General features: G+C 41.9%; 1 protein-coding gene across 3 annotated transcripts in view; it reads right to left on the reverse strand.

Annotated features, from left to right (window-relative positions):
• The window catches only part of LOC147013136 (uncharacterized), a 40802-nt gene that overhangs the window by 941 nt on the left and 15629 nt on the right, over window positions 1-24232 (reverse strand). For 2 of the 3 annotated variants that reach the window (XM_085854756.1, XM_085854757.1), the window contains 6 exons: window positions 22208-22290; window positions 17131-17219; window positions 13737-13805; window positions 9811-9924; window positions 3698-3772; window positions 1-2588 (listed from right to left, as the gene is read on the reverse strand). The exon at window positions 1-2588 is cut by the window's left edge and continues 941 nt beyond it. In XM_085854756.1, the coding sequence (XP_085710882.1) occupies window positions 2442-2588; window positions 3698-3772; window positions 9811-9924; window positions 13737-13805; window positions 17131-17219; window positions 22208-22290 (577 nt within the window). In that variant the 3' untranslated portion in view covers window positions 1-2441. The remainder of the gene's footprint in view (window positions 2589-3697; window positions 3773-9810; window positions 9925-13736; window positions 13806-17130; window positions 17220-22207; window positions 22291-24232) is intronic. The other variant, XM_085854758.1, reaches the window with a different exon arrangement.

A 24232-nucleotide genomic window follows, 5' to 3' on the forward strand; every position in this document is an offset into this window, starting at 1 on the left:
TTCAACACATATTGACGTATGTAGACGTATTTGATTGGCGTCTTCCGGACGGCCACAGAACTTACTGAATGTGTTTCTAATTTACAGCTACCATATAATGGCGTATTGGCAGCGTTTAACAAAAAAAAAAAAAAAATAACTTCCGAGATTTCGTCACATGCCGTTACGTCACGTCCGATTTCCTCTTCAGTTTGCTCATGTCTTATTCTTAGTTCCTCCTCTGTGAATATTTTCTGTTTCATGATATTGTCACGTCGACGTCGAAACTTAAAAGCAAATGTCCGAATATATTTTAAAATTCGTGATAGACTAAAAAAACAAAAAAAAACAAGAAAAAAAACAACAACAACAACTTCAGATATTTTGTCACGTGCCTTCTTGGAGCCAAGGAGAAAAAAAAAGTGCCTTGACAGAGAAAATAAGTTTCGGGTACGCTAAACATTACCTCGACGTGTTTCGACTTATGAGTAACTTACAAGGAACTTGTGTCGACGTGTGTCAACGATCGCATATCGTGTCTACAACTTATTCCCAGCGTAGCGGAATGTGAGAGCCATACGGCGAGTACGTCGTAAAATTTTCAACATGCTTGAAATTTCAAGACGTACTAAACGTACCACGAAATATGACAGCGTACTTCATCGTTTTTCAGCGTGCTCTTAACGTATACATAACTTACCCATTCGACGTGCGCCAGCGTTTTAGACACATTTTTCATAGGTCGGCATACACTGGCTAAATCGTCAAGGTGTGACTGCGTGGTTGACACTTCCAATTCTCAGGTGGTTATGCTTTAAATCGGAGTGTGGCAGGTTTTTAACAGGCTACGCCACGAGTTCGTCGGCGATACGTGCAGCGCGCTATGTCTAAGTTAAACTATCGTTGGGCATAGGTTGTGAACGCCGACAACACGCTAATCATTCGTTGGTATAAGTTATCTAAAAGACAACGAAACGTTCTATGCTCGTTACTAATATGTTATGCATACGACCAACACGTTATGAATACGACCAAAACTTAAAAAAAAAAACATCAAAATTTCAGCGTACGCCAACGTTTTACATACATTTTTATACGTTGCCATTGCTGGCTAAATCGTCAAGGTGTGACAGCGCCTTGAGGCTGGGAGGTTGGAGGTTTGAATGGAGGTCTAAATTCCAACTGTGTCAAACCAAACACATAAAAATGGTTCCTTGTATACATCCTTATATATCCTTGCAAAAATGGCTTCATCCTGTGTTGAAGTTTCTTGTAATGGAACCCATGAAAAACAAGTTTGAATAGTGAACATACCCCGTGGGAGTTCATTCGGACAACTCTCAGGTGAGCGATAGCACGGACGACAGATCGTTTTGAAATTTAAGATTTTCATCACATCAGAAAAAGAAACCAGAACACTTCACAAGAGTGAGGCTGGTTTCATATCATCATTTGCGACTTAATTTTGCCTTGGGCATCACCCAGCGCACTTAATTATTTTTTTTTAAATAACAATTTTAAGAAAATGGGCCGAAAGGGCCGTTTCTCAGCCCAAAGAGCCGGAATCGCACTTTAGTCTCAGTTACTGCCTGGGAATTTTCTCTAGAATACACCTGTCAAGGTTGGTTCGGTTCTGTTTACGAATAACTGAGAAATAACAATTTTTTTAAAATGGGCCGAAGGCCGTTTGTCGGCCCAATGGGCCAGAATCGCTCTTTGGGCTCAGTTAATGCCTGGGGAATGGTCTCTCGAATACACCTGTCAAGTTTGGTTGGGTTCCGTTTAATAATAACTGAGAAATAACAATTTTAAGAAAATGGGGCAAAATGGGCCGTTCCTCGGCCCGAAGGGCCGCAATCGCACTTTGGGCTCAGTTAATGTCTGCACATTTGTGTCTTGTATATGCCTGTCAATTTTCATCGAATTCTGTTCACGAATAATGGAGAAATAGACGTACAAATGAACTGTACACAACAGAAGAGAGAACGCGAGCGGCACCTCGACCCCTGTGGGATGGAAGACCCCACCGGGTAAAAAAAAGCAAGGTGACTAAAATGACAATAACACGAAATATAACCTACAAATAAAGTGCATTATCCTTGAATATTCATCAGCAACAATTACTCTTTGAGATCTTAATGATCAGGAAATCAAGCAGTCGGTGCTGGAGGAAAGTGAGACTATTACAGGTAAATTTACTCTCTCAAGGAAAAAGAATACAATGTGCAAAATAATTGATGTTTCTTCCAAGTGTCCAACAGCTAATTACCCCAAAGATAACAATGTAATATTTCAGATATAAAACGTCCACATCAACACATTGGAAATGTCAATTAACTCTCGAATGTAAAGTGGTCTCGACCCTCAGAGCACTTCTCGGATAATACTGTTGACCAGTGAAGTGGAAGGATGCCAAAAAATATGATTGATGAAAAAGAACAAGTTTACAGCAAACTTTGAATTCACAAGGGCACAGAGATAATGGCAGGTAGACGTCCAATAGGAGGGACCTGGACCATTTCCTCACGTAGAAGTCTGAGCATAAGCCGTGCTGGCTCATCTGGCCAATGGAACACCAGGGTGCTGTGCAGCCAGCATGGAAGATCCTCCTGCATCACGTCATCCACAAACCACGATATCAGCTGATTTCACACTACATTACTGACTGGCTGATAAGATACGCGTGATGTTTACAAGTCGTGTTAAAAATCCATTCAATTCTGTCCTGTTGCACACTAACGGTAGAAAATAAATAAGTACCAACAGAAGTTAAATGAAGTAGTCATGAGAACCATAGAAAAGTAAAGCTGACATCATAAGTCACAGTCAAAAGTAAATCAGGTAACAATGAGTATCACTCTGCTAAGTATCAGGAAAAGGTAAATTAGATAGTAATGAACACCACAGAAAGCAAAACTGTTTGTAATGCATCATAGTAGAAGCGAAAGCAAGCGATTATGAGTGTCGCTCCGAGTAGTACAACACTTGCGAGGCCGTTTATTCCTACGACGTGAAACACCCTGCAACCCATGCCTGCAAAACATGGACTTTTTCCAATCGCTGGCCGCATTTCCCATCCATTCATCATGATGTGACTTTGTTGAAACGTTCTCCATGGTTAGACGCTCCTATGTTGAAAGTTTCGCGTCAATCGCTCAACCGGTTGCAGAAAAAGGAATTTACAAGCGAATGAAGGTGAAAAAGTTAGGGCGGAAGAAAGAAGCGGGGGCCTCGTCAGATGCTCCACAACATGGTCAACGATGGTTGTGGTTGCTTATTCCTGGTGTAGTCTTAAGTAATAGAAGGTAAATGAGGTTGTAATGAGTACCGAATAAATAAAGTAATTGTAATAAGGGCCAGCAGAAGGTGAAGATAATATTAACAAGTGATGGTGGAGAGCCGTTCAGCATTGAGTACCCCCAAGAAATCAGGTATAAACTAGAAAGGTACTTGGATTCAGATCTTCACCAAAATCGAATCACTTCGTCCTTGCCACACACCCAACCTGTCCACCAAGTTTCATCCGAATCCGGCCGAAACTTTTTGAGATATCATGCTGTATATCGATCTCTCAATTGTGAAGAATCACTTAAAAAAATTCTGCACACAAACAAACAGAAATCAAACACAAACAAACAAGGAAACAGACAGACAGGGGTGAAAACATAACCTCCTTCCACCTTCGGTGGCAGAGGTAAAAAGTAACTCTTACAATTACCTTGGATGCGTTCGGCATCAGCACTGGGATAAAACGGAAATTGAGGCTGCCTTGGGAGATGAAGCGACTCTGCATCTGTGATTAAATACAAGGTGTCACAACATGACCATCACAATGAGTCAACCATCAATCACAACAATGTTGTTACTGTAATAAGGTTGTATATAGCTGTGAGTGTTGGAAAGGGTGTACAGGGATGTTGTATGTACATGCATCCCAGAAATCATCGAGAGATCATGCAATTTCCTTGAGCTGTTCCTGACCTTACTATTGAAGTAAAGAGCATCTGTACAGTTGGGTTGATGAACCATACTTTTATGGTGAATCTCAAAAGGATGTCCCTACACCATAATTTTGTTTTTGTGAATGATCAGTTCTCTGCAGCATGTGAACAGCGAACGACACCGTCTGTGTTGAATTGTGACACCTTAATGCAACCTGGACATCCCATTACCTCTTAGCATCTAATTATCCTTTCTTGATGCTTTTATCCTGTCCAAAGAGTAAGATTTTGTGTCGTAGGTAGAGTAATGCCAAAGCCAAAAATTCCCCCCGTGTAACTGGGATTAGGTTGGGAGGGGATGGGGGAGGAGTATCGGGTTTTGGGGATGCAATTGACGGGTTACAAGTCTGGAGATAATGCTCAAAGTCAGATTATTAAATACAGTACACTGTTGGGAAAAAAAAAGGGATATCCAGCAAAGGCGAAATCAGCTGAGGAATCCTAATTTATCATCAAATGTTTGAGGCCAGTTTGGTGAATTGGTCACAGAGACTCCAAAGACATTATGGCTAAAGGTCATACCAAGGAGTACTAGCAACTGATTCTACCGGGGGATGCTCAAAGGATGAAAAAGATGGTCTGTTTAGCAGACAAGATGTAGGTCCATGGAAGAGTGTAGAGACAGAGAGCAAGAAGACAATCTGCTAACAGTAGAGCAGCAGGTGGTGCAACAAGGAAGGGAATGAGAAGAGAGGAAAACAAGAAACCTGCAAGTGAGAGAGTTGGATATGGTAGGATTAATGGGGGTAGAAAACATCGAAAACGTTACATATAGGGATAGGGCGGGGAGGAGAAGGGGTGACATGAGATGGTGGTGTGCTGCCAAGAAATCCTGCAGGGAAGTTTGATTGAACAGATACAGGAAGGCCATCCTTACTATAAGTCATGGACCGGTGTTTGTGTTTGTTACTAACGAAATCTTTAGATTTCGTAAGTATATTGATGACTTCCGTCCTCTGATTGTGTGTTTGCTTGTTTGTGTGTTTGTTTGTTTGTTTGTTTGTTTGTAGGCACGATAACTCGAGAACAGAAGAAGCTACTAATGTCAAATTACACCACGTGATTCAGGAGGGTGATGGCTAGCGCTGATTAGATTTTGGTCAAAATCGGTCAAAGGTCAAGGTCACGGTGACGTCAAATATTCGATTTTTGATGGTTTGGTATAGATAACTCGAGAACGGAAGAACCTACCAATGTCAAATTACACCACGTAATTCAGGAGGCTGATGGCTAGTGCTGATTAGATTTTGGTCAAAATCGGTCAAAGATCAAGGTCACAGTGAGGTTAAACATCCAAAAAATGATAACTCGAGAAGGGAAGAAGCTTCCAATGTCACATTATACCACGTGATTCAGGAGGGTGATGCCTCGCGCTTGTTAGATTTTGGTCAAAATCGGTCAAAGGTCAAGGTCACAGTGAGGTCAAACATCCAAAAAATGATAACTTGAGAAAATTTACCACAGGTATTGTTGACGGAGCGCGAGTTTGGAAGATCGAGGTAAGTTTGGCGGAATTTGTGTGTCAATTCGTTGAGTTACGGCTGTTTTCAAAATTTCAGTGTTATAAAATAATATTGAATAATTCCGTAAATTCATGTGGAGAAATGGAGTATTTTTGCTTCGGTCGACGTTACGAGTTCGTTTTAACTTCGATTTTAATTTTGTCTTCAGTTTTTGTGATCGCTTAGGACGCTTAACACTCAGTTGTCGAAATTCTGGTAAAAAATAAAAAAATGGGATGTTTTGGAGACGTTTTAAGATTGTATAAAAATATTTCACCCGCCGCTTCACGGCTCGTCACGTGGTGCAGCGTTTGAGCAGACGCGTCGTTGAGTCACGTAAAGGTTTTGCGTGTGCGCGGTGCCGTCATTGCGCTCGCCCTGGCGTCCTTTCGAGTTGGGGGGGGGGCATCGAGTGTGACCTTTACGTTACGTTAATCCACGGTAACTCGAGAATGGAAGAAGCTACCAATGTCAACTGACACCACATGATTCAGGAGTGTGATGGCTCATGCTGATTAGATTTTAGTTAAAATCGGTCAAAGGTCAAGGTCACAGTGAGGTCAAACATTCGATTTTTGATGGTTTGGTGCAGAATCATCGTAGAAACTTCTGGTTTGCGTCGCTACCTTCTCTAGAGACAGCTTTTATTAGATAAGGTCAGAGGTCAAGTTGACGATTTCGTAAATACCAGTCTATGACTGCTTGTTTGTTTGTTTGTCGGGCTACTGCTCCTCCAGTTCTGGCCCAATTACAACCAGACTTGCTACAGAGGATCAGCATAGCCCAAATTAATGTATAAGGCTGGTTTAATGTTTGGCAGTGGTCTTGGGGGGGGGGGGGGAGAGTGAGGGGGAGGGACACAAATTTTATATGTAAATATGTATCATGTAGTGCCACCTCCAGGTGGGAAAGTGTACTACAAGCCTCCACCTTTTACAGTGCAGTATTCCTGTCCCCACATTTTCCAGTGCAATGAGGTATTTTGAATTTGAAGCAGGAGGTATGCGTTTGCTTCATACATGTAAACCGGGTGACTTATTTTTCCTATACCTAGCTATCACTTGCCTCAACACCACCCAAATAAAGGTATGCATGAGAAGAAGGTGTTGCATGCTTGGAACAAGTTCGACCGTAGGGCGGGTACTCTGCTTGTTCTACAAATGGGTGAAAAGAGGAACAAAATAGTTGTGGTGAGCAGTAAGCCCAGATTATGGGAATTTAATCCGGAAGGGGTTAGTTGAAAAACACGTGCATCCTGGATTTACTGATGAGGGTTGAAAGGTTGAGAGTCGAGGAAGCAAGGCTAGAGGAGTAGAATGAATAAACAGAGGCCTCCAACCTGTCTGTGATGTGAGAGCAAGTAGGAGATGTCAATATTGTTGAGCTTTAGATTCCACAATCCAAAATAGACATGTGAAGTGAGGATGTCAGCCCAGAGGGGAAGAGTAGTACTCCATTGGGTCTTGTTGGCTGTGAGTAGTTTTGCTTTTCAATAATGACTTGGAACGATGGAGGATGTGAAATCCCAGGTTTGCTTTGCCATATAATCAGCCCAGGAGACATCATGACTGATGGTAAGGCTGAGAAGATCAAGAGACTGTATCTATAGAAATAGATAAGTGGGGTTTTGTTCTTAATGATCTGTCTGGAGTTACAGGGTGAGACTGCGAGGTTTGTTCATATTGAAATACATCTCATTTATTAGACCAGAATCTTATCAATTCTGGGCCCAGTCCTATTCCTGATCTACATCAATGATCTCTCTGACTCAATAGAAAATCCTCTTTACATATTTGCTGATGACTCCACCCTCCTCCATGACATTCCTCATCCTTCAGACAGGCAGGCTGCAGCCTCTTCGCTCTCTTCAAAAGTTAAAATAAAATCACAAGCTGGTCAAACAATTGCAATATGTCTTTCAATTCTGATAAACCTCAAACTCCCATCTACTTTCACACTACTCAAAATACTCCCACCCACTTTAGGAATAATCCTCTTGAGGAGGTTCAGTCATTCAAACTTCTGGGTCTCACTATCAGCCATGATCTTTCTTGGACAAACCACATTTCAAAGTTGGCCTCCAAAGTCACCTGCTGGCTGGGCATCCTCCATCATACAAAGTCCTTCCTTGGCACACCTGAACTTCTATCCACCGATAAGGTCTGCAGCTGCAGCTTGATGGAGCACTGCTCTCCTTTCTGGGCTGGCTCCCCCACCTCACATCTTGCTCAGCTTGACGTCGTGGAAACCAAAGCCTTCAAGATTATTGGAATCTCCTGCGATGAAGCAGAGAATATGGGCTTATCACTTCATCATCGTAGACAGGTCGGTGGTCTCTGTTTTCTACTGCCTCATTTCTGGTCTTGCACCCTCTGCTCTATTTTTTGTATACATAGTTGAGGCTCTTGGAAAATCTAGTCCATGCTTTGTCACCCCTACCCCCACCCTCCACCCCCCTTAAGGTTTCTGCAAGGTTCCCACGGTCCTTCATCAACCCCTTCTGCCCCCCCCCCCGCCTGTGGAATCAACTTCCAGACCCTCATTAATCTTATTCTTCCCTCCAGGTGTTCAAAACAGCTTCTCACCACCATCTCAGATCATCCCCGATCCAAAACCATGATCTTTTCTACCCTCGTTAACCTCACACAAATTCCTCCTCCTAATATTTCACTTTTCTCTCCTTGGAGTTTCCTTCTGTATCAATCTTGTCCACCCCAAGCATGCGTGTTTCGTGTCCTGTTTTTGGCCGTTACGTCCTGGTTTGTTCAGTGTACTAGCTCTTCCACGAGCCTTGACTATGTTTACAAAAAGTAATTCCATAGCAGATAGTGCCAGCTGCTTTTCGCCTGTCGGTGGGATGGGGTTTTGCACAGTGCAATGTAAATTTCTATGAAAAAATTGAAAAGGCTTTTCCAGAGCATCAGGTAAACCGGTCCCCAAATATTGCCTCGGGGCACTCAGCCGCTATTTTGAGAAGAGAGGAGAGGTTTCCATTGATAGCAAGGCGCTGACTGCGCTTTGATACTGACTGACCGAAATAGGTTACCCTTATTGTCAGAAATTCTGTCTGTTTGTTTGGACGTTTGTTCGTTTGTCATCAGCATAATTGGTAGTAAACGAGGGCTGATTTTGACCAAACTCGGGTGGTAGGTACATCTTATGACCTCGTGCTTTGGAAATTGTGATGGTTGCTCGGGATGCTTTGGTTCCCTAGCAACAACCGAAAAACCTTCAAAATCGGTACCGTTCGCGCGAAATCAATTCCGAAAGCCATTATCCCACGTAGGGTTATGAAATTTGGCACGAATGATCTACAGGTGATGCTCTATCAAATATATTCCGGTTTTTGTGATATATGGAATACTTTACCCGCAGCGCCCCCTACAATTAGGGTATGAGCTAAAACTGGCGAAAATTGAAGGCCCCCTAGTGACCAGGTGAGTGCAACGATACAAATGAAACTTTACAGGTTCATGGTACTCAATGAGTACTACAACTTTGCCTCAGGACATATTGACCAATTTCGCTTCGGTCAGGGGTCAAAGGTCAATTAGTGCAAAAATCGATAATATGCAAGAGCTGGAGGTGCCGTTGCGCCAAATGCTACTCCTCCTAGGGTTATGGTCGGATGGTCATGAAAATTCACACTAATCGTCTGGAATACATTGTGCACAAACGATCGAGCCGGATTTTCGATTTAGATCTTTGTTCACCCACAGCACCCCCTCGAACTTTGGGGATTTCCGATTTCAAACCGCATTTTCGGTACTTTTCATTCAAATGGATACCGAGTAGTTATCAGTCGATGGAACTGGGTGAGATTTGATATGCATAATCTTAAGGTGATTCCCTATCCGCAATATGACATCCATTTTGCTCTATATCTTATAGTTTCCATGCTCGGCGACCCATCGCCACCTACCAGCTTGTCTGACCTTTTGTTTCACAAGAAAGGCAGATGTTCACTAAACATAAGCATACCGTGTCAATCTTTGAGACACTCCAATATCATTATAAATGGGCTATCTGGTGCAGTGTCAAGATGGGATGCAGCGGTAAAGCATTCCGTCACTTGAGAGAACATTGTCTGCAGTTACTTGCATCATTGTAATGTGTTCATTTCATGTAAATTGGTGAATGTTGTTTACCTTTTGGGCCTACAAATGGCCATCAATCTAGATGTTGACAATGATACGTTCAAAGAAAATGCATGTGAGTTATGTAGGGCAGCACACAACCTGTATAGCAATCATGTAGACCGATTGCAAGGAGATACACAGGGGGACAGTGGAGTTCATTAAGACGAATAACAAGTTGGTTGGCCTCACCTGCCGATGAATGTACTTGGTGTGCAGGCTGTGTTCGTTCAAGTTGTCCACAGAGCTTTCCTCAATGTCTTGGCTGTATGCAGGACTCACGGCAATAATGATCATACATTTGTCCTGTGAAGAATACCAGAAATAATTTTTGGGGGATTTTTACCTTTACGAGAAACAAGAACTCACTACGGGAGGAGTAAGGGGGCTAGGGGGATGGGGGATAGGGGGGCAACTTTACATTGAAGGTAGCCATCCCAACTTCAAACATTCCCAGTCATACCCTGAAGACAACCACCAAGTTTCAATGCATTTTTTCCCCACAAACAGACAAAGAAAGACACGCATGTTCAAAGGACTTCTTTGACTTCATGGGCCTGACTCAATCTGTGAAATTTCCAACCCAGATTTCTAACAATAGCAAATTCTTCCTTCTGGACTTGGTCATGATGAACTTTCACACTAATGTCCCCTACTCTTCCCTGCTGAAATTGCTTCATCTTATCATGTGCTTGTGAGAATAAACATCTCTCTGACTATTCTCAGAGAGCCGCTTTAACGCAAGCGAGTCTGGCAATTCACCCAGACAAATTGGCAGGGGCTGCAAGGAGCCATCTCACTTCAGGACTGGTCTCTTATGTCCACCACCACTGATATGAACTCTTCCATAGAATTATGAATTAAATTCTTCCACAGAAACATGATCTCTCTCTTATGCACAGATCCATCATATGCACAGTGAGAACCCCAAATGCTTCATTTCTGTGTTTGCTTCCAAATCTTGTGTCCCCCAACCCCTCGCTCTCTGTACGCACCCTTCCCAGTCACACTCAACTGCTTCTGGACTCTGTCTTTTGCATCTATAAATGTGGAGAACTTCCTCGCAACCCTTGACTCTGATTCTGCAACTGGGCTGGACGGCATCAGCGCAGCTGTCCTAAAAACCTTCCCTGCTGCTCTTTAACATCCTCTTTCTGCTCTTTTCACCCGATCATTTACCCGTTGTCATCTACAATTTGCTTGAAAATCAGCCAATATCACTGCATTACATAAATCTGGTGCAAAAACTGAAATTCCTAACTCACACTCTTAATGTGTCTCTCCGAAAGGACCGTTTGGAAACCCCCCCTTACTTTCACACCACTCAAAATACTCCCACCCACTTTCTGAACAATCCTCTTGAGGAGGTTCAGTCATTCAATCTTCTGGGTCTCACTATCTTTCATGATCTTTGTAGGAACACCACATATCCAACCTGGCCTCCAGAGCCAGTCGCTGACTGGGCATCCTCCATCATGTAAAGTCATTTGACGCCCTCCTGAGCTCCTGAACATATACAAAGCTTTCATCCACAGCCTGATGGAGTACTGCACTTCCCTCTGGGCTGGTGCTCCTGCCTCTCACCTTTCTTAGCTCAAAGCTGTGGAAAACAAGGCATCTAGGATCATTGGTATTTCCGGTGGTGAGGCTGAGTCTTTGGGCCTCTCATTCTCTCACCACAGGCAGGTCGGGGGTCTTTGTTTTCCTCTGTCTCCTCTCCGGTCTCAACCCTCCCCCCCGCTCTGTCTACAATATGTCTCCCCCCAATATTTCAGCAGAGTGCTCAAGGTATGCCAGCAACCCCCTTTTGGTTAAACGACCAAAATGACGAATCACTGCTCACCTTCACTCTTTCATTCCTCTTTTTTCCCACCTTTGGAATAAACTCCCACACTCTCTTCGATCCCATTCTTCCCTCCAGGTCTTCAAAACAGCTGTTCACCAACATCTCTTATCTTCCCCCATCCAAAAGCATGATCTTTTCAACCCCCGTTAATCCACTCCAAACACACCTCCTTCAAGTTCCCTGCCTTCCTTCCTGAAAGTTTCCTGTCGTGTAAGGATTTGAAAGTCCCTGTCGTGTCCATCTTGTATACCCTGTGTTCCCCACCCCATCCCTCTCCCCTCCAGAGATCTCCTAACGTCTCTGTTCCCCACTGTTTTGTCCTTCCTTCTCCCGTCTCCTGTCCTCCTTGTTGTGTGTTGGGTGTTAGCTCTCATACCTCGACAATGTGTCCAAAAAAAAAAAAAACCAAGAAGACCTCTCAGCTTACCAGCAATGATCAGCAAGGCCAAGGAATCAATCATCGCAGTTGATATGAAATCCTTCCTTTTCTCCAATGGCCTGATCTCAGACCATTGGTAACATGTAACCCAGTGCTACCTGCTGCATGGTTGGGTTGTTGGTGGCCTCACTCACCAATACCCCTCACTGACTTTGCTTGTGGGGAGAGGGACTGTGACTACTTGCCAGGACTAAAAACAACACCTAACAAAGGGCGGATGAGCTCCTTTCGGAAGCCAACGGCCATCCAGTATGGAGATGGTGTCTCCTAAAATATTAAATGGGGGAAAGAATTTTTTTTGCCTAACCCCTCCTGCACAGTGGTCTTGTGAAGATGTTTCCTTGTTTCTGGATGGGGTGAAGGTTTTGCCAGTTTTTCCTCTGCTTTTTCTCTGTAGCCCGACACATTTAGTTGCTCTCAACCTTGTTTCAGGCAAATTTCAAGAAATGAATAAATAAATAAATCATTTCAGATTCAGACAAGATCACTCTACCCTGTAACGTGCTGCTTCTGCTATCCCAACGTTGGATGGAGGCCCTGAATGTCACACATATGATAATCGTAATCATTCGGGGTAATTTTGAATGAGTTATTTATTACGGCACCTAAGGAGAATAATATGATTCTTTGAAACAATTGTTCCATAACGTGACAAAATGACAAGTTTATAATTAGTTACATATAGAGGAACATTTTAAATCATTATTTCCATTGCAGGGATATCCATTAGAGAAGCCAAAACAAAATGACCCTGTAATCATGACATCGTGAACTAACTTTTCATCAGAAACAAAAAAGAAACAGCAATTTTATCAATGGAACCCTCTTTCAATGGAGGCTGGAGTCCCCAACACAGTTTTCAGGATTCGACACAGTTTTTCTCAGGCAATCGACACAGTCTGGCATCCTGCTTTGCTTGCTAAGCTCTCCGCCTGTGGCCTACAATGCCACCTTCATTCCTGGATTTCTGACTTCCTCCTCTCACACAGTCAACCCATTGCTATCAATGCCACCCTCTCTCCCATCTCTTAATGGAGGCTGGAGTTCCCGAAGGCAGTGTTTGGGGCCCAGTCTTGTTCCTCATGTACATTGATATCTCGGATGCTCTGGAAACCCTCTCTTTCTCTTTTTGCAGACGACTCCACATTGTGTCATACAGCACTCTCGTCCCTCTGCTGGGCAGACAGCAGCTGTGTCCCTGTCTCTGCTGATGTGGAAATGATTATACTCTGATCTGAAAAATGGAATATGTCCTTCAATCCTGGATAATCTCACAGTCTCACCCTGATTGTCAAACAACATTTTCAACATAGGTGAGATGACTAGAATGTTTTAATATAATTATGACATCGTAGGTCACGTGGTGTGGCAGCCATGCTGGAAAAAAGGGAAAACTTTGGACCTCTGTATCTCTGAAACCCCTGCATGGAAAAAATTGAAACTTGGCACATGTGAAGTGCTTCACATGGGAAACAAGTGTGTTTTTGATGATGTCATAGGTGGCTTCGTTATGACGTCATAATTGCATATGCTGAATGCTTTATCCGATCAGAATGAAAATTTTTGAGGGTAATCTAGAGCTACATTGTACGGGAAAAATAATTGATGACGTCATCGGTCACATGGTTCGGCAGGCTTTTTTTAATATATGTGGCGGAGGTATATTTGGACGTCGCAACGTCGAAGAATGCCCTTCTAGTTGTTAGATCTCCAGTAACTCAGGAGTTAGTTATGAGCGATTTGTGAGAAAGTTATGTGTCATGTGACTACATGAGTGATGCAAAAGCAGGTTATATGACCCATGAACAGGCTGATTGATTGCTATAAACTCACATCCAAAAGGTATTGGTCCATCCATTTAATCTTATCCAGGCCTCTTAGTTCACTGGAAAAGGCATCCAACTGGTTGAAGAAAAACAAAGAAAACACATCATGCTTCTGTTGGGTTTTAATCAATTCGCACTTTTCTAATCACAAAATGCTCATAAATTTTCTTATTTGAAAAAAGTATCTATATATTAATACTGAAGGACCAATTTTGTGCTCCTCCTAGCGGTCGCGTCACGTTTTTCTCGGTACTGTGACCTGGACTGAAAGAAACTTCGTACCTGTAAGAGTGCATCGCACATAGTGGCAATAGTCAACTTTCAACTCTGAAGCATCCGTCTGTGACGGGGTTTCGGCTAGTCACTCATGAAGGCCTTAAATCAAGCATATTGAGTGGTCAACTTTCTCCAGAGAGCAAAGGAGAGATGATCGACGAAAGACATTCATGAGCCATTTCATGGCACTGGGGATGCAGTGCAATCCAGAAGGGCCAAACGTCGCATTCAAAACTAAGTCGTCCACTCCACCTAAGAGGTAATATTTATGGGAAATACAGGCTGTTCATAAAAGAGTGTTTTTTTTATAATCACCACACAGTGAATTATCCTTAAAAAATTTTTTTAACAAAGAAACACATGATTATATTATGGCAGTGTAACTGAAGAAGAAAAAAAAAAAGGAGTCAAAGGTTAAGGTAAATGATCAGTGAACCCGTTGGGTTCCCGTTGTGACAGCGGTTGATGAAAAAAAAATCATTTAAAGAAAAAAAAAAAGATAGCTCCAGCGAACTATACCGCTGAGGTTGTTTGCATTGATCAAATAATCCCGAAGAGTACTTGACTGAATCGGGAATTGATTTTTTAATAATTTTTTTCATTGTCCGATTTGAACGAAAGTTGATACTGCACACCGCAGGAGAATGATGAGTCAGGTGGCTCGAAAAATTTTGTGCTATCGTGTACAGTTTTGGCTGTATTTCGGAAACATACATACATACAAGATGAGAGTTTTAGTAATATACTACACGACCCGTGAACCCATTGGGTTCCTGTTGTGACAGTGATTGGTAAAAAAATCATTTCAAAAAGAAAATGAAAAAGATAGCTCCAGCGAACTATACTGCTGAGGTTGTTTGCATTGATCAAATTCTCCAGAAGAGTACTCCACCGAGTTGGGAATAGATTTTTAAATAGTTTTTTCATTGCCCGATTTTAACGAAACCTGATACTGCACACCGCAGGTGAATGGTGAGTAAGGTGGCCCTAAAATGTTTGCGCTATCATGTACCGTTTTGGCTGTATTTCAGGAACATACATACATACATACATACATACACATATACAAGATGAGAGTTGTAGTAATATATAGAAGATAGATAAGTGAATGTCCGTCTGTATGTCTATATCCGGTAACTACTCCAAGACCCTTCGGTCGACCGATACCAAATTTTCAGGGAATACTCAGGGGTTCCCAACTTAGGTTTTCAGCAAAATATTTTTCAAAGACATTTCGAAAAAAAATTCGAATTCATTTTTGGGGATTTCTCATAGGTGTTATTATTGGTGTTATTTCTCCATTGTGGCAGACCAGTCCCGTCTCTTTGTCCGGTAATTACTCCAAGGCCAATAATCATAGCAAGATATTATGGGAATCTCCCATTACGTATGTACAAGCCAAATTAGAATTGTTTCCCTTTCATTAGGGGTCTCACGAGCAACCAAGCTATACTTTTTCAGCAAATATTGTGCAAACTCCACCCACCCGGAGAGTGGGTACTCTGCTAATACCATATATGTTTGTCTATTGTCTAATGTCCTCGTAATACATCACATACATGTTAAAGTACAACGATCTCCTAATATATTCATTTTGCCTGTTATACATGTACAAGTTCCTATGTGAGCATGAGATCAATGTAAATAAATAGATAAATACAAGTTTGCAATTAAACATGGTGATTGCAATATATTACCATGCAGCCATCATGTCTGAAAACTTCCCAAAATCAGTACCAAAAGCGATGGCTGAGAAACATGTATTAGCATGAACCTCCACCCTAAGGGGACAGTGTGCAACGGCCACATGGATGTTCCCAAGTCTGCATGAACACAATATCTGAACAGCACCGTTTCTGCCTTAACGACTTCATCAGCAGGACAAAATGGCCAATGCAAAACAAGTGACAAGAAGCCATTGAAAGAGCAAAGGACAACATTAATGATGAAGAAGGAGTAAGCTGACACTTGTCAGTTGTTGATGTGATTGCTTGCGAACAAAATGTTTAATTCGGGAGCCACACACATGGCCGCAGGTGGTGCACCTGAAGCGTTAACACACCTGCCCTTTTGAATTGGCATTTAACCTGCTGTTGCTGGACATGGTGTGCCTCTGCATCATGATGCTAAAACTGCTAAAATATTTCTTGGCAATTATAGTTTAAAAAAAAAAGGTAGAAACAAAAGTAAGAATGGAAAGGGAAAGTTAGAAAACAGCAAAGACAGAAGAGGAAATACATCAGCAAAAAACAATTCAGATAGAAGGATAGCAACAATTAATGTTGTAACAATGTTAAATAGTAAGAAATAGTAATAACGTTAAATAGTAATAGTAATGTTCATGAAGATCTGTTTAGGATTTCATCATTAGGTGAAAAGAAAAACAAGATGTTAGTTAAGATGTAACCTCAAGGCACATCAGAAGCTCACTGTTGACCAATTTAATTGTGGAGTGCCGTATGTAACAGCAATCAAAATGGCTTGTTAAAACTGCCCATAAATGTGACAAGCAAGCAGGTTATAAGTTCAAAGACAGAAACTCACAATGGTAAATTCTTTGGAAGTAAAAGGATTTTCAAAAACACTCAGGTTAGTGTCGGTTTAAAATTGCAAGAATTTTAACAGAAGTTCGAATGTTCGTGAAATCAAACCAGTGGTGCTCGCAAGAGCACGTCACGATGACACGCTTGATAATTGGTGATTGTTGTTTTTAAATTTTTAATGAAAACAACATGCTTCGACGATAACATTGACAGGTAATGATAAAAAGTACCACAGAAGCAGACTGTGTATCTCCTTGAAGGAAAGCAACTCTTTCGCACTTCTGAGACAATGGTTGAGGTATGAGATGTTACATCCCTCACTACTATGTTAACAAATCTGGAGAAAGGGTTTGGTCTGTATTATTATTTCACAGTGACAACTGAGGACCCACGAGAGAAATACCAGATGTTAAAGACAAAGATGCCTTAAAAAGCTCGTCACGGCAGGCATATCAACGGCGTTCTATGTTCTTGTTCAGTTTGGCAGTACTTCAGATGAGTGAGGTGAGAATATGTTACATTGGTGAAACTTTTGCTCATCCATGAACTTAGATTTTGAATGGGAATTAAAATCTCACTCACCATAGTGTCAAAGCCATTAGCCCGAAGAAATTTGGCCAAGTGTACAACGTCTTTCATTGAATCAAAGGAATAAGTGATGAAAACTTTACCTGAAAAATACAGGAACAAGGAGAAGCACAAGTATTGTTCAACCTGCATTTGCAATAGACATTGTACACGTTTTGGGTATTTATTCAGAGGAATATAAGTCACAGCATCAAAATTCATGGAAATTATCCACCGAGGGAAGTTCTGCATCACATCGAAGGTTAACTTGTAATGTTGAATATGTCAATGAACATGTGATTCAAAAATTATACAGATTTGCATTACATGGACTATCTTTCCTCAAAAAGAAAAGCTAATGCAGCATGGCAGCAGGTGGAATGTTCTCTTGAGTGTTCACGACTGAATAGTACGCAGGGGGGAGAGGGAGTCTCAGGACCCAACCCAGAACATGCTCCATTGCGTTTAAAGGGCATTTCAGCACAAGGATTTATTTCTTTTCTTTTTTCAATTATTTTTCCAATTAGCAAACCGTTTTTAATGTGGAATAAAGTCAGATATAATAATTAGTTAATTAGAACAGCCTCCTTAAACCTTTTAGCCACAGAACAAATGTGTTTGTTTAGGTGTGCTCCACCCTCTGCCCTGCCCATCCATCGTGTAATGAAGCAGCATCCATGGACAACACGGCTCAACATCAAGTCTGCATTGAAGGGACGTTTAACGGACGGCTTTCTAGTGCTTGGAAGGCACTTATTCTTCATAAACATATTGCATGTCTATCTGTGAGTGTCAATGAGGATGTAAAATTAAGTGAAACGTGAAAAAAAATTTTTTAACACAATTGTTGTTGTCATGGCTGTGTTTGTTACCCCGTGCACGTGAAATGGAAAGCGGGGTTAAGCAATTGGTTCATTTTTGTCTGCCTGTCTGTCTACAAACGTCATTTTATGATCGAGGAACGACTTAACTTCAATTAAATGTTATATTTTGAACACGAATCGGACCATGAATCAGAAACTAACATGTCGTTTAGCAGTACTTTGGCTCTGAATTTGTCCTGATCATGCATACACAGAGAGGAGTGAGAAAATGTTTTTACTCTGTCTGCCTGTCTGGCAGTCAAACAGAATTGAAAATGATTCCAAACAGGAAACGTACTGTTTTTAAAGACGTCATAAAGGACACAAACAAGAGGCACGAATAACTAATGTAACATCTTAAATATGGTGGTGTATAAGACACTGCATAAACAGTGGTAAACTTCCAAATTCTTTTGTTTCTTCTACTTTTAAAGTCTTTATTTTATTTCAAGCAAATTATTTACTTGAACACTGGAGAAGACGAATAGCCTTTTTGCCACTTTTAAAATCCTTCCGTTTATCATTACAAAATATTATGGCATTTTTACGTCATCTTGACCAATCAAATTTGCCACTCGTAGACCCCGCCAATGTGTTCTCGTTGTATTATATTTTTCCTCTCATTATATTATTATTATTACTGTCAATATTATTATTAGCCCCTGTTGGACTTAGTTCGGAAGAGGGGCTGATGGATTTGGTCTTGATTTTTGTGTCCTTGCGTGCGTGTATGCGTGCGTGCGTGCATCTGTAACCATATCTAGGATATGTATGGACCAATTTTATTTGTACTTGGCAAAAAGATTTTTTTTTTAAAGGATGGTATACATAAGCAGATCATCTTGTTTCATAATGTGATGAAAGATGGCCGACTGGCGGCCATTTTTGTTGAAAATAAAACCCGATGTTGAACATGTCCTCAACCATTTCTCAGACATGCATTTACCGATATTGTTCAAACTTGGCACACAGATAAAGAATGATGGCTTACATAAGCAGGTAATTTCTTTTCAAGGTCAGATCCAAGATGGCTGACTAGCAGCCATTTCGTGACTTAAATGTGTCCCCAACCATGGCTCAGACATGCATGGTCCAATTTTGTTCAAACATGGAATAAGCACAGTACGTGACGACATACACGTGCACCTCACTTTATTTTGTGACCTGATCAAAGATGGCTGACTGGTAGACTGGCGGCCATTTTAGTTAAAAAAATAAAACAAAAAAACCAGCATCGAACACGTCCTCAACCATTTGTCAGACATGCATTTACCAATCTTTTTCAAACTTGGCACACAGATAATGAATGATAGCTTACATATGCACGTCCAGTTGTTTTTTCGAGAACAGATCCAAAATGGCCGACTGACGGCCATCCTTGTAAAAAAAAAATACCGGATGTTTTTATTTATTCTATTTTTGTACATAATGTCGAGGCTCATATAAGAGCTAACACACAGAACGCATAACAAATGGAGCAGGAGACAAGAGGGATGAGAGAGGGAAGCACAAGATAGTGGGGAACAGAGACATTAGGAGATTTGTGGAAGGGAGAGGGATGGGGCGGGGAACATGGGGTAAACATTGAACAGGTCCTGAAACATTTCTCGGACATGCATTTACTGATGTTGTTCAAACTTGGCACACAAATAAGAAATGATGATTTACATAAGCACGTCTTTTTTTTTTTGACATCAGATCCAAGATGGCCGACTGGCGGCCATTATAGTTGTTAAAAACCTGATATTAAACATCTCCTCAACCATTTCTCAGACATGCATAGTGAAGAGCACGAAGCTTGAGAAGAACACAAATGGTGCTGCCTCATTTCTACCAGGGCAAGAGCAGGAGCTAGAAAGCTGGGCAGAGCGCAGGCAAGAGAAGAACTTGAGGTAGAGAGGTGGTTAGGCAAAGTGCCAGCATGTCCGAGTAAAGAAAGCGAGCTCGTCCAAAAGAGCCCAGAGTGAGCACACTTCATGTCAGAGCCTGGGTATTATATGTCATCCCTGCTCCTCCACAGTCCACACCTCCAGGGGATAATCAGTCACAGGCGCCAAAGGTTTCTACCCCCATGGGTCCCAGGAATTCTACCAATCATGGTCTTGAAACTCTCACTATACTGTGCCAAAAGCCTCCTACAAATCTCTGCACTGCTAAGCCCATCAATCTCAGTCTGAGGCCCTCAGGAATATCTATCCTGAGGCCTCTCACAAGTCTCCACCCTCTGAGGAGGCTCACCAACCACAGCCAACCCCTCAACACACAAATTCCCACCCCCTGCATGCTGGTAGATAGCTGTGTAGGAGTCATGGAGTTATCTGCCTCTGTTTGGGGGGCGGAAGATGGGGGTGGGGAAGGGGACGTACCATATCACCCTCATCTTTCCCAACCCCACTCAGTTCGACAGAAGAGAAAAAATAGATGGAACACTTTTACCGACCTATCTTGAAATGAGACAATGCTCCTCCCTTCATGAGCAATATTGAAAGACTCCTTACCCTAAAATACTCAAAATACATGGAACAAGTTAGATTGTTACGCAAACATACATGGTGTGTACAGCCCGAACATAAATATTGCCTCCTTCCCCATAAATGTAACAGTTATTTATTTAAATACACACCTTATTACCCTTGCCGAATAATTTAAAGAGGATATTGCATTTGGGTCCGTTTGCTTGTTTGTCTGTCTCTTTGTTTGTCTGTTTGTTTGTCCGTACAGAACTTTCGTGTTTTTCTCCGCAACCACTTGTCGGATTGAGACGAAATTGGTGCGACTACTCATGTGGAATGTTGTAATTATAAATATGACGTCATAGGTCATGTGGTGTGGCAGCCATATTGGAAAAACGAAAAAAAACTTTGGACCTCTATCTCTGAAACAGCAGCAAGGAAAAAATTGAAACTTGGCACAAAAGTACTCCTCATGTGGAATGAGGGTGATTATTTTATGACATCATAGGTGCCCTCGTTATGACGTCATAATTGCATATGTAGAACGCCACGCCCGATCAGTATGAAAATTTTTGAGGGTCATTGAGGGATAAAATGGTCCACAGCAAAAAAAATTCATGACATCATCGGTCACGTGATTAGGCAACCATATTGTTTTGTTTTTTAATCTTGAAAAATCTTTTTCTCTGAAGTGGCTGAACAGATCGAGGCGAAACTTTACAAGTATGACCGCCTGTCCATGAGGAACAAAAGGTTCACACATACAATATCATTGGTCACATGATTTGGCAACCATATTGGATTTACCCTAAAACTTATAAAAAATCTTCTTCTCCAGATCGGCTAGACAAATCGAGGGGAAACTTCACACAAGTGTTCCCCAAACCATGGGTGTACAACTGGCACATAGAAAGTACTCCTCATGGTGAATAAGTGCAGTAATTTTTTTGACGCCAAAGGTGCCTTTGTTATGACATCATAATTGCATTTGTAGAACGCTACATCCAATCAGTATAAAAAATTTTGAGGGTCATCTATGGATAAAATGGTCCACAAATTTTTTTGATGACATCATCGGTCACATGATTCGGTAGCCATATTGTTAAAAAAAAAAAACCTTTAAAAACCTTCTTCTCTGAAATGGCTGAAACTTTACACATATGACCGCCTATCCATGAGGAACAACAGGATCACACATATGACATCATAGGTCACATGGTTTGGCAGCCATATTGGATTTACCCTAAAACCAATATAAATACACAACTCAAAAGAAGTCCTGGTGAGGGTTTGCAATCTCTGATTGCTCTTTATCTTGTTAGAGTTGTATTCTTGATATCTCTTGGACTGCTATTTTGTTTGAATAACTTTTGAAAGATGCTTGTATTTTTGAGTGTTTGTCAAACAAGCAAACTTAATAAATGGCCTACCAATGTAATGCAGCCACAATACCACAAATTCTCATTCATCCCACAAACAAAAAAACGCCAGGAAGGACAGCACAGAGGTTGAATTCAAAATATAGCCATCCATTAATCCAAAAATACATTTTCAAGCTGATGAACCCCAAAGGACAAAACAAGTCTGTACTGCAACCCTCCACCTTCCTCAGTCATACGTGAGAGGACACCTATTCATGACAGTAACAAGATAATTTGTGAAAGTGGCTTCACCAGCTTCATTCTTTGATGAAAGAGAGTCCAGATTATGCAATATCGTTAAAAGAAGCCAGTTCCTTGTCATATGAATCAGGTATGCAGATGAAATGCCACTCACGCATGGATGCATCAAGCTCCGGTTGCCGAAAGTTCACATGCTGCAGCATGGCGTGCTTTATGGGAGGCTCTTGGTAAAATGGCCTGTAAGAACGATTCTCATGATTATCAACTGAATAAAAGATCATAATATTTTAAGAAGAAGAAGAAGAAGAAGAAGTAAAAGAGGAGGAGGAGTAGGAAGATAAAAAGATATCATCATATAATGAAGATTCAAAATCAGCAAGTGTACACTAAACAACATTTCAGCTTGTTATGGCCAAAGGTTAATTGTTAGGAAAAGAAACATACATATGGCAATCTTTAATATATATTAATTTAACATATTAACCCTTTGAACACTGAGCTCCTTGGACATTCGGCTCCGCCACCATGGGCTCCCGAGAGAAAAATCCAGCCGCTCTGGTATATGGAGGTTTGAATCGTGGCTGGTAAACTGGCTGCTAGGTTAAATGGAGGTTTGAATGGCGGCTGATAAACTGGCCATTCGGTTAGATGGAGTTTTGAATGGTGGCTGGTAAACCGGTCGCTTGGGTATATGGTGGTTTGAATCATGGCTGGTAAACTGGCTGCTCAGTTAAATGGAGGTTTGGATCATGGCTGGTAAACCGGATGCTCAGGTATATGGAGGTTTTTATAGTGGCTGGTAAATCGGCCGTTCGGGTAGATGGAGGTTTTTATAGTGGCTAGTAAACTGGCCGTTCGGGTATATGGAGGTTTGAATAGCGGATGGTAAACCTGATTCTCAGGTATATGGAGGTTTTTATAGTGGCTGGTAAATCGGCCGTTCGGGTATATGGAGGTTTTTATAGTGGCTGGTAAACCGGCCGCTCAGGTATATGGAGGTTTGAATAGAGGCTGGTAAACTGGCCGCTCTGGTATATGGAGGGTTGAATCGTGGCTGGTAAACTGGCTGCAAGGTTAAATGGAGGTTTGAATGGCGGCTGATAAACTGGCCATTCGGTTAGATGGAGTTTTGAATGGTGGCTGGTAAACCGGTCGCTCGGGTGTATGGAGGTTTAAATCATGGCTGGTAAACTGGCTGCTCGATTAAATGGAGGATTGAATCATGGCTGGTAAACCGGCTGCTCAGGTATATGGAGGTTTTTATACTGGCTGGTAAACTGGCTGCTCAGTTAAATGGAGGTTTGGATCATGGCTGGTAAACCGGCTGCTCAGGTATATGGAGGTTTTAGTAGTGGTTGGTAAATCGGCTGTTTGGGGATATGGAGGTTTTTATAGTGGCGAGTAAACCGGCCGTTCGGGTATATGGAGGTTTGAATAGCGGATGGTAAACCAGATTCTCAGGTTTATGGAGGTTTTTATAGTGGCTGGTAAACCGGCTGCTCAGGTATATGGAGGTTTTTATAGTGGCTGGTAAATCGGCCGTTCGGGTATATGGAGGTTTTTATAGTGGCTGGTAAATCGGCCGTTCGGGTATATGGAGGTTTGAATAGAGGCTGGTAAACCGGCCGCTCTGGTATATGGAGGTTAGAATCTTGGCTGGTAAACTGGCTGCTCGTTTAAATGGAGGTTTGAATGGCGGCTGATAAACTGGCCATTCCGTTAGATGGAGTTTTGAATGGTGGCTGGTAAACCGGTCGCTCGGGTATATGGAGGTTTGAATCATGGCTGGTAAACTGGCTGCTCGGTTAAATGGAGGTTTGAATCATGGCTGCTAAACCAGCTGCTCAGGTATATGGAGGTTTTTATAGTGGCTGGTAAATCGGCCGTTCGGGTATATGGAGGTTTTTATAGTGGCGAGTAAACCGGCCGTTCGGGTATATGGAGGTTTGAATAGCGGATGGTAAACCAGATTCTCAGGTATATGGAGGTTTTTATAGTGGCTGGTAAATCGGCCGTTCAGGTATATGGAAGTTTTTATAGTGGCTGGTAAACCGGCCGCTCGGGTATATAGAGGTTTGAATAGAGGCTGGTAAACCGGCCGCTCTGGTATATCGAGGTTTGAATCGTGGCTGGTAAACTGGCTGCTCGGTTAAATGGAGGTTTGAATGGCGGCTGATAA

The sequence above is a fragment of the Eptatretus burgeri genome, chromosome 14, assembly GCF_056783735.1.
Source record: "Eptatretus burgeri isolate ZD-2024b chromosome 14, Ebu_testis_v1, whole genome shotgun sequence".
Taxonomy (NCBI): domain Eukaryota; kingdom Metazoa; phylum Chordata; class Myxini; order Myxiniformes; family Myxinidae; genus Eptatretus; species Eptatretus burgeri.